This window comes from Squalius cephalus (genome assembly GCF_949319135.1).
Source record: "Squalius cephalus genome assembly, chromosome: 1".
In the NCBI taxonomy this organism is placed as follows: domain Eukaryota; kingdom Metazoa; phylum Chordata; class Actinopteri; order Cypriniformes; family Leuciscidae; genus Squalius; species Squalius cephalus.
This window is the reverse complement of record NC_137122.1, coordinates 8,480,884-8,492,617: the sequence shown is the minus strand read 5'-3', so window position 1 is coordinate 8,492,617 and position 11,734 is coordinate 8,480,884. Positions and strand designations below refer to the sequence as shown.

Here is an 11,734-nt window from a genome sequence, read left to right as displayed (position 1 = left end):
CAAAGAGGCACAGACTGCGGTTAATGAAGCGACTGGAATACATTTTTTGCGCAAAAACAAAACAAAATAACTTTATTCATCAATTTCTTCTCTTCCGTCATTCTCCAACGCTGTTTAAGTTGTTCTACGTCAGAACGCAGACTCAGAATTCGTTGTGCTGCTCACATGACCAGCGTCGGCCAATGCGTGTGATCCTGACGCAGAACTGGCCAATAACGAGGCAGCGTTCTGACGTAGATCCCCGAAACACTGCACTGTGTACAACAACACGTGTTGGAGAAGCGTGTGCAGAGCAGAGGAGCAGTAAATGAAGATATAAACAAACCCAAGAATTTATGATTTCTGTGCTTTTCACATTCAGTCTAATTAAATCAAACTAATTGCTACATTTTATTAAATGCTGCATAAACTAGTTTCAGAGCTCTGTACAGGTCATTATACAAAAACATCTGCAGCGTTTTAATTGGAAAGTTAGTTTACATATTTATATAAACAATAACCATTGGGGAACGTTCTATAGTTGGTAACTATTTCTATGTTAATATTAAAAATGTCAATGTTGTTAAAACTAACTATCCTGCAACCTTCTGGGAACTTTATATTATTGTTGCAAAAAAAATAAATAAAAAGAGCATTCCTAGAACATTATGATTTAGTTCCCAAAACAATAAAAAGACAGGAACCAATAACTAATGTTAGGGGAACGTTCTGTGTTTGCTGGGAAGCCCCTGAAGCAAACGTAATACTTGCTTTCAGAACTGAAAATTATGGAATTATTCCTGAAACAAGAAGAATCAGCAGACAATAAAACTGGACAATAACAACAAGCTGTTGATAAAATTATAATGAGTTTAATCAATCATAACTTGAAGTACAAAAAAAGTATAAAAATTAAAACTAATAAGACAGATCTCTGAAAAACAACGAGTTCAAATTAATATCACATTCACGTCTCTGTTGAAAGTGTTACGGCCTCTTCTTCAGCTCCTGAACATGAAAGTGAAACCCGAGTTAAACTCTTCCCGCAAAAAGTTTCTCTCCGCTGCGGATCCTCATGAGATTCTTCAGACTTGATTTACATTTACACGTATTTTTCCTTTCTCGTTCACGGCCATCAGGTCTAAAAGAAACATTCATTTAAGTGAGATTTCAAATGAGAGACAAACATGAAATGAAAAGTGAAGCTCAAAGTCAAGATCACTGATGAGTTCAATAGTAATTTTAATCTCATCAAATCTGGTCAACAACGGCTGTGCACGATTATGATCTATTTTAATGTCATGAAGATGATTTGTGTTATAAATCACTAGTTTGGTCATGAAACAGTGTAAATCTGGTGAGCATCAGCATGTTCTTCATCATGAAGAATGAATGAGGAATCAAGAATAAACACCAACCTCTTTGTTCTTCAGTATCTTGATGTTTCATTCTGCAGGTTCTGGATCACTGGATCTCTCTGTCCTCTCCTTCCAGATGCTTTCTGGCAGTTCTGCTAATAACAAACAAGTTTCATTTTTTACAGACATGATAAGAGAGGAATAATCAATATTTCAAGTACTAATGCTAATCACGTTTAAAAAAATATTGACCTTGATCATGTAACCTAACCGTGTTGTTCAATAAAACCCAAATGATAACTTACTTTGATACTTTATTTGAACCAATTATTGCTTGTTATTTATTTGTAATTTAAAGGCTGTTGTTTCACTTGGATCTATATTTATTACCACATTTATGTTCGATTACTCGATTTATCGGTGGAATAATTGGTAAAATACTCAATTACTAAAGTAATCGATAGCTGCAGCCCTACTTTACTTTTGCTTTAAAAAAAAAAGATTTCATAGAAATTTGATTTCATTTGGCGTTTCACTACTGAAGTCCTTTTTCCATCTAGCTGTGCTGAACAGAAGCCCAGAACATGTGGACATATTGATATTCAGAACATAACGACTTTCTCAGACTTATTGTTTTTACCAATATTATGTTATTTTATTTTTTATTTTATGTTTGTATACAAATTTTTACTAAATTAGTCAATAGATTTATCAATGCAGAAATAGTCGTTAGTGGCAGCCCTAGAAAAAACTATTATGGAGTGGAAATGGCTTATAAGTCAATAAGCGGTCCTCTGCCGCCATCTACTGTTCATAGTGCTAATTATTTTATTTTTTATAAATATGTTTGTTTTGCCAACTATAATGGGGTCAATCTTTTAAGGATGAACAAATCATGGTTTTGGTCATCACATTAAAAATAATATTAAAACTGGATAATATTTTAAAAAATTAAGAGCTGGAAAAAGTGTGAATGGCTTGAAAGTCCTTGATTAGTGCTTGAATTTTACTCTCAAAAGGATGTACGAACCCTGAAATGATTAACGTAAAAAAATGGACTGTTCCTGCCACAATACATACATTGCATCTTAATGTTATCTACATTAATATTAAAATCACTAACAATTAGGACTTTATCTGCACCCAGTACTAACTCCGATAGAAAGTCAGCAAATTCTTTGATAAAGGTGCCCTGGTGCCCTGTATACATTAGCCAGCACAAATCTCAAATGTATTTTTTACACTATATTGTTACATTAAGCACCAACGGTTGCAAGGAAAACATGATGAAGATGAAGATGAGGTATAACGTCTTTAATAATCCACTCAGAAGGTAATACAAACAAGATAGGCAAATGAAACCAGACAAATGAGGACTGAAAAGACTGCCACTTAAATACAAGACATATGAGGGTAAAATGACAAACACCTGTGCAGAACAAATGAATGACCGCAATGACATATGAGTGGTGGGAAAACTAAGACAAAGGTGAACATGTGACTGAGAAAACAAACTAAAAGTCAATAAAAATTAAACTAACTGAACAGAACTGTGACATAATTTCAGTCTATTGGTTTTGGAGACAAAAGTCTCTGGAATTTACAGCTGCAGAAAGGAGGTGTTCCTGGTTTAGGGTTTGTGGTGATTCTGAGCATCCTTCGTTTCCTGATAAGGCTGTGGATTTATGCATTGGGGTCACCACAGGGTTTCTTGGCCATATGGTCTTAAGTTTGGGGAACAAAGATAAAGCTTTTCCTGCTGTCCTGACATCACTGGTATGAGATTAGACACGCACCACAAGGGGAAGGGGGGTGACATCTCCTTTAGCCATCTCAGCACCATGACAGTGTTTTATGACTTACTAATGGTTCACTGGGGAATCGTTCCGAACTGTGGAATGCGGTGTTGGGTTCATTTAATGAAATGGCCTGTTCACGGATAATCCTACATGAATTTGAAACTTCTCATAATGACGACTTAACATCTCATTATGATAAAAGTTCTCATAATACTGAGATACTTTCTTATAATTATAACTCTGTATCTCATAATAATGTAAAAAAAAATGTGAAGCAGATAGCAAGCAACCACCAAGATGCCCTGTTGCTCATCATGGCTGTTAGGAAACTAACTTACACAGGAGAGACTTTAATGCTCAGCACATTAAGATGAACTACTTACTGTGATCTCAGACTGTGATTTCTCCACTGCATGGATCGTCATGTGTCGCTTCAGTTGAGTTTTAAAAGAGAAACTCGTCCCGCACTGATCACACGTGTGCGGCTTCTCTCTACTGTGTATCCTCTCATGTCTTTTATGATCTGTTGGCTGACTGAATCTCTTGTCACAGTGTGAACACTTGTAAGGTTTTTCTCCAGTGTGGTTCTTCTCGTGTGATTTCAGATTTGAAGACTGACTGAATCTCTTGTCACAGTGTGAACACATGTAAGGTTTTTCTCCAGTGTGAATTCTCTGGTGCAGTTTTAAACATTGCGCTGAAATAAAAGTCTTCTTACACTCAAAGCACATGTACTCTTTTACACCAGTGTGAGTTTTCTCATGTTTATGTAAATTTGGCAGCAGTGAAAAACTCTTTCCACACACAGAACATGAATGCGGCTTCTCCTTCGTATGAACTGTCAGGTGTCTCTTCAGGTCTGGTGCACTAAGAAATGTTTTGCTGCATTGATCACATGAGAATGGCTTCTCTCCGGTGTGGATCCTCATGTGAAGATTAAGATGATGTTTTTGTGTGAAGCTCGTCCCGCATTGATCACATGAGAACGGCTTCTCTCCGGTGTGGATCCTCATGTGAAGCTCAATATGACGTTTCCTTGAGAAGCTCTTTTCACATTGATCACATGAGAACAGATTCTCTCCAGTGTGAAATCTCATGTGAATCTTAAGATTTTGTTTGCTTGAGAATCTCTTTTCACACTGATCACATGTGAACGGCTTCTCTCCAGTGTGAACTCTCATGTGACGCTCAAGACTATTTTTACATGTGAAACTCTTCTCACACTGATCACATGTGAACGGCTTCTCTCCTGTATGAACTCTCAAGTGGCGCTCAAGATTTCGTTTGGTTGTGACACTCTTTCCACACTGAGTGCAGGTGAAAGATTTCTTGGCTCTATTTTTCTTTAAAAATGTATTTTTATTCTTTGAGCGACGCAAGTGTTCTTCACGCTCCACGTTCTCTTCCATCAGATCTGAAGTGAAAGAAAAAATCATCAAAATAATACAAAGAGGAAAAAAAAATGAAGTGAAAGGACATAAAAGTAGACAACTGCTATAATATATTACCATTTTGCTGTTAAAAAATAAAATAAATAAAGTTAAATAAAGTTCCCCTGTGTTCCTGTGTGAGTTTGGCGAACTCAATTCCCGCTCTGCTCTTGTCCCACAGAAACGTCACACTGTGGCCTTAGTTTAATTACAAGAACACAAGCTTTTTGCAGTCCAGTGGAGCAGATTGTATATTATTAAATTATTATTATTTGTTACACATTGAATTTATCTTAACAAAAAACACCACAGAGTGTGACATTTGACCACAATGTCAATGTCTGTAGAAATTTCACAAGCTGGAAGTCTAGACTGATCCTCTCATTTAAAACTCCCTATATTGTATTAACATATAACCTTTATTTAGCTATTAAACATCTAAATGATTAATTACTAAGATGCACAGATAAAAACAGCGCTCTGTCAGCTGGTTCTTTACAATCTAGACAGACAAAAACATTAATAATTCTGATGACACGCCAGATGAGATGGACTTGGTAATAGTGATAATGTGATACAGAACATTGTTCTGCTTATTTTTCAATGTATGCATATTGCAGTTCACATCCCAGTGTATTCCCGTTGAAAACAAATGCTTACATTTATGCAAAGTTGATAGACTTCCCCGTAATTTATTTTTTATGTTCTTCATTTGAAATATAGTTCATAATGTGCCTATAGTTCATATAAATGCTGTTGTTATAAATAAAATATGCAACTGAGAACATTAAGGTACATTGAAGTAGCAATGTTTTTTATTCAAGTGGTTTAGAATAGAATATAATTAGTTTTAAATGCTTTATTTGTTATGTGTTATTTAAAAAAAGACGCTTTAGTGACCGTGCACTTAATTATTTACTCTTTCTGAATCCTATTTATAATTATAAGGGATGCACCGATACCAGGATACTGAGCTCAATATACTCCTACTCGTAAAATGTTCCGATACCAACGACCGATACCAGGCCGCGTGTAAACAGTGTTTGTGTCCAGAAAAATAAACTCTGACAACATATAATGGTATAATGGGGATAAAAAAAGAAGGCTGTCTATGAAGTAAATGTATCTTACTAGTGGAATATTAAACTAAATATAGTAACACATTGCTTTGGTGCGCGAGCTGATAAGAGAAAAACACGCAGTGGATTGAGTACGATGTACGTAAAACATGAACTGTTACCTGATTTATGTATAATGGGTTGTGGTTCCCTACATTGTTACAGGACGCGTGAGCAAGTCAAGAAGTTCAATGAATGCAAACATCCAAAGCGCGCGCCCCGCAAACCAGTGTCTCAGACAGCGCGCGGATAATGAATTGAATTGTCTTTCACGTCTTGCGCTTGTACGGACAAATTCACACAAGTTTATGTAAAAACGCCCGTCTTGGCGAGTATCCCAGTAAACAAAGTCAGTTATATCTCGAGTGAACGTAGACAGTAGGCCTAGCTATATTCAAATGAGGTCCGTCGTCCGTGCGTTCGGCTTAAAGGGGCAGAAGTATAATACTTTTTTAATCAAACGTAAAATTGTAAAATTTTACATTAAATTAAATGTTTCTAATCAAACAATGAACAAATAAATTACACGCTGCTCTTGACTAAATATGCTACCCTTTTCAACTTTACACAAATATACATCTATATTAAATGTATACAGTTAAGAATATGCAATTGTTTTGTTTTTTTAACCAATCCTCAGCACTGAAACATTTCTGGAGCTGCTCTAAACATGTGCTGTAATATTAAATGAAAGATAAAATATGATAGAGCAATAGAATGAACAGTGTAAGTAACAGAAGCTCATACAATGCATTTTAGCAGGCTTAATTAAGCATGAAAATTACTGAATGCATATATATATTTATGTATGTATAAATATTTGATTCACAAAGTAAGCCAACTAATATGATTCTTTTGGTTTATCTCTAATATATTTAAAAATTTGAAATGCAGTAAAAATACAGGCATCGGTTTTCGGTATCGGCGAGTACAAAAATGGGAGTATCGGTGTCGGACATGTTTTGGAAAAAGTGGTATCGGTGCATCCCTACTATTTATTATCTGGTTATGTATGCAAGTGAAATTACTGAAATTACAGCATTGAAAACGAGTGTTAACCAGATGTATATTTCAGTGCAATTGTCAAAAACAGAAATAAAACAATAAATAAGTATTTGTTCTGAATATCAGTTATCAGGGACATAAATAGGCAAATAATCGGCATTGGTAGGGATGCAAGATATATCGGCCACGATATCGTATCGGCCGATATATGTTCATTTTTAATGTTATCGTTATCGGCCCAATAAGAAAATTTGGCCAATATATTAAAGCCGATAAATAATTATTTCCTTCAGATGAGTGATGAGTTTTAAATTGCTTAAAATATGATTGGAATCACTTCCAAAAGGAAAATACAGTTCAGTGCAACTCTATCATATAGGCTACATAAAAGTATGATGAGAACATTATAATTGTGTGTTTGGGTCATGGCTTTTAATGGTGAGACTTTTGTAATCAGGCTCTCAAAATTTATAAACACATTTGGATTTAGATTAATCTGCAAATATAGCGGTTATCGGCTTTCAAATATAAAGAATTATCAGTTATCGTAAAAAAAATTTCATATCGGTGCATTCCTAGGTATTGATCATAAAAAACAGTATTGTCGATCACTAATTATCTGGGCTCTTTTTACAGCATGACTGGAGGACAAGAAAATAATCTCAATCCATTGTCTCCTTTTTTACACAAATGCCACAGTATTGATCACATTCATCTACCCTGTTACCAAAGATATTATAAGAAGACTAATCTCTATATCTATGAATAATTAGGGTTGGGTATTGTTCGGGTTTTTTACAATACCAGTGCCAAATCGATACTTTTTTAAAACGGTACCGGTGCCTGAACCGATACTTAAAAAAGAGCCACAAAACGGTGAATGACATTACATTACGCTTACAATTCTGTCTGCCATTCATTTACTTGATACAGTATGTTTATTGCAAAAAAAAACAAAGAAAAAGAAAAAAAGAAACAACTGTTGTAAACTATGAAAATCAAAAAATGTGAACCAGATATAAATTTAAAATAAAAGAGCTAAAATTAAATCTGGTTTGACATAATGTTTACAATAAATATGAACATTTCTCAAACCTCACTTTACTGACCATTCTTTGAAAACCAAAAATGAAACTTTTATACCCATTTCATAGTTGAACTGTTTATCTAAATGTGATGAAGTGCTTGAATGTTTCTAACATGAATGTTCTTCAGCATCATGAATGAATGAAGAATAAACACCAACCTCTTTGTTCTTCAAGATCTTCAGTGTGTTTCATTCTGCAGGGTTCTGGATCACTCATGTTCTCACTGTCCTCTTTAATAAACTCAGTCTTTGCAGATCTCAGCTCTTCCTGATGCTCTGATGCTCGTCTTCACTTGTAGCTGATGGGAATTTACAGCATTTATTGCTGAATTGCTGTGGGCGGAGCTTCCCTGATGATGTAGATGCTGTGGGAGGAGCTTCCCTGATGATGTAGATGCTGTGGGAGGAGCTTCACTTATGATGTGATTGCTGTGGGAGGGGCTTCAATTATGGTAAATATAAGTGGGAGGAGCTGATCTGCCCAAAATAAAATAAAAAATCAGTTACTAAGTCAACGTTAATGCTTTTATACTTACTGATAGCCAGATTTTAAACAATGTAATAAAATTATTCCAAATATTATTAAGGTAAGAAAGACAGAAATAAATGTACATAATTGTAATCATCAAATCCTCTCAGTCTGCTGACACAGATGAAATGAGCTTTGTGTCAATTTACAGGAGATCTGAAGACATCAGCATAATAAATGAGGTGAAAACAGGAACTATTGTCATGAAATAAAGAGTGTTTTCAGCAGATCTGTTAATATTGATGAGCCTCAGACTATCAACACTCATTCAACAAGACATTCAGGATCATCAGCAGATCATCTCACTTTATTCTGAGTGTTTAACCGTTAGAAACAGATTGAGTAAATGATAAATGATATAAAAGCCTGTGAAACTGCTCTATTGAAAGAATTGATAAAGTTTGATTTTATGATTTCTACATTCATTAGAATAATTAGATCATTAAAATGTGCAGAAACTGAAACAGACCATAAAGCTTTTAAAAAATAGAGCATAATATTATTCCAAGTGTAATAGATACAATTATAGATTTAAAATGTCTCATGTGACTCATTATAGGTTCAATGTAAAGGATTTAGCAGTATCGGTTGCAGTTTATTTTAATAGTGTAAAATAACTAACACATTTAGAAATAAAGAAATAAAGTGACTGCAACAATTGAGATCAATTCCCCTCACAGATCTCACACTTTGACTCCTTATGAATGCGACCAGTGTGGGAAATGTTTCTCATACAAACAAAGTCTTGATGTTCACATGAGGATCCACACTGGAAAGAAGCCGTTCACATGTGATAAATGCGGGAAAACATTTCTCTGTGCATCAAACCTGAAGTCACACCTGACAGTTTTTCACTGCTGCAAACTTTACATAAACATCAGAAAATTCACACTGGTGTGAGAGAGTACATGTGCTTTGAGTGTGAGAAGACTTTTACTGCTGCAAGCAATTTAAAAGTGCACCAGAGAATTCACACTGGAGAAAAACCTTACAAGTGTTCACACTGTGACAAGAGATTCAGTCAGTCATCATCTCTGAAAATACATGAGAGGATCCACACTGGAGAAAAGCTTCACATGTAATCAGTGTGTAACAAGTTTCTCTTTTAAAAGTCTCCTGAAGCTACACATGAAGGTCCATACAGTGGAGAAACCACTTAGGCTGCGTTTATACTGCAAGTCTTAATGCACAGATCCGATGGTTTGACCATCTTTTTGTTTTTTTGTTAATAGTTTTACTATGCATGTGATAGATCCTCTGATTAAACTGATTTATAATTCATGTCAGGTGGTCATGATTACTTGACAGAATAGATAAGTTAACCACTGTCACGGATGTTTTGCAGTGTGAAGTCTGAACCGAAATAAATAAAGGTAATTTTCATTTGTTATTTTATAGAGATGCACTGATGTCAAGTCATCTTCATTTATATAGTGCTTTTAAGACATTTTAAGACTTTCAGCTTTACAGAGATAAAAGGAAATTAAAGTAACGGAGATTGTTTTGGTTGTACAGCAGCTCTAGAATAAAGGTATTGTCCAGCTAAAGTTAGTTTTTGATTTATTCACTTCTGATCATTAGTTATTAACTGAGGGGCCACTTACACGACACAGTTTCAACTGAAAACAGAAAACTTAAAATGTGCTCTGGCCTTTCATTTGCACAACAACGGTGTTTGGTGGCTCAATTTACAGATGCCACAATTTATAAAACTGTAATTCTGTCTGTTGAAAATTCAAGATATTTTGATGAATGTGGGTAACCAAACAGTTGCTGGTCCCCTGTGACTTCCAAAGTATATATTTTCCCACTATGGAAGTCAATGGGGATCAGCAACTGTCTGGTTACCCACATTCGTCAAAATGTATTCTTTTGTGTTCAGCACAAGAAAGAAAATAATACAGGTTTGGAACAAATAAACACAAACTGTTTTTATGTAAACCTTGTGAGTATATAATTGACAGTATTAGCGCGATAAGACTAAAGAAATAACTCAGTCTAGTATCTAGGCGCTGTTTGAGAGGCTTCTAGTGCCTGTGCGCTTCGGGAGTATGCGCTCAGAAATGCCCTTGACCCGATTCTTGATCAGAATGCGAATGAAATGTTTAACAGGCAAGGCTTTAAAGCATATACAAATAATGAACTTTTGTGAATTGCAGTGTCCCATGAGTGTAACTCTATGTCTTTGTTAGCATGTGATGTGAATGTATGTCGCGTTTAGGGCTGTCACGGTAACTGCAATATAGTGCTACTGACAAGCCAACCGCAGAGAAATGCAAGTTACCGCAGCAAGTTTTTTCTTTTTTCATAAGGCTATATAGCCTTCTTTTTTTGAACTTCGTGCATATAAAGATAAATATTTGAAAGATAAGTATTGCATGTTAAATAAGTTAATAATGATAACAACACTGTACAGAGGCTTCATGGATTTGCACTTAAGCCTAAACAGACAGTGAATGAGAGAGATCTACTGTATAAAGGCCACTAGGGCACCATACAGACTTTATCAAAGAATTTGGTGATTTTTTTATCGTAGTTAGTACTGGCTGCAGATAAAGTCCTAACTGTTGGTGATTTTAATACACATGTAGATAACAAAAAAAAAAAATGCATTGGGATTGGCATTTAGAGACAATATGAACTCTATTAGAGTTAAACAACATGTGCCAGGACCAACTCATTGTCATAATCATACTTTAGATCTGTCACATGGAATCGATGTTGATGCCGTTGAAATTCTGCAGCAGAGCGATGACATCTCAGATTATTATCTAGTCTCGTGTATACTCTTTTTAGCCAAGGTTGCGAAGCCGACTCCGTGTTACAAATATGTCAGACCTATCACTTCCGCCACTAAAGATTGCTTTATTAATAATATTCCTGATCAATTTGATCTCCTCAGCATCCCAGATAGCTTTGAAGAACTCGATATTGCAACAGAAACTTTGACTCTCTTTTCCAGCACTTTAGACACAGTTACTCCTTTGCGCTATAATAAGATTAAAGGGACACTCCACCCATTTGCATTAAGCTTTGCATTGTTTGAAACCCAGTCATACTATTGAATGGTCGTGCAACACTCTCTCATTTTCCCCTGAGATGGGAGAAATCCGTTATTTACCTCGTACACTTCCTCCTACAATGACGCAAAAATCGTCATTTTGCATCATTGTAGGAGGAAGTGTAAGAGGGGGGGATTTCCGTTGAGACTACAACACTCGTTCCTCATCTTTCCCAGGGGGCGGGACCCGCTCACGCTACAGGCCTATTACAGATCAGTGGGTGGGACTTTACTCTCTGAAACTGAAAGCAATATCCTCCATCTTGTTTGAAGCTAAGCTAATAGGCGCTGTGGAGACAGATGTAAAGTTATGACAATAACGGAGGAGAGTGCTCAATATGATATAGAGGAAGAGGATTTCGGAAGTC

General features: G+C 35.6%; 1 protein-coding gene across 1 annotated transcript; it reads right to left on the bottom strand.

Moving 5' to 3' along the window:
* Nucleotides 1–836: 836 nt before the first annotated feature.
* On the bottom strand, nucleotides 837–8,249 carry LOC307163302 (uncharacterized protein). The gene is made up of 4 exons (XM_079879342.1): nucleotides 7,936–8,249; nucleotides 3,520–4,550; nucleotides 1,398–1,489; nucleotides 837–1,120 (listed from the first exon to the last, which is right to left on the bottom strand). The coding sequence occupies exons 1-3, from the start codon at nucleotides 7,991–7,993 to the stop codon at nucleotides 1,409–1,411; spliced, it is 1,170 nt and encodes a 389-aa protein (XP_079735468.1). The 5' UTR covers nucleotides 7,994–8,249; the 3' UTR covers nucleotides 837–1,120; nucleotides 1,398–1,408.
* Between the last annotated feature and the right edge of the window lie 3,485 nt (nucleotides 8,250–11,734).

Coding starts and splice junctions, on each gene's coding strand:
- LOC307163302 (XM_079879342.1), bottom strand. CDS start 7,993: ATGAGTGATCCAGAACCCTGCAGAATGAAACACACTGAAGATCTTGAA. Junction 4,551..7,935: donor AGATCTTGAAGAACAAAGAG/GTTGGTGTTTAT, acceptor CTTTCACTTCAG/ATCTGATGGAAGAGAACGTG. Junction 1,490..3,519: donor AATCACAGTCTGAGATCACA/GTAAGTAGTTCA, acceptor TGTTATTAGCAG/AACTGCCAGAAAGCATCTGG.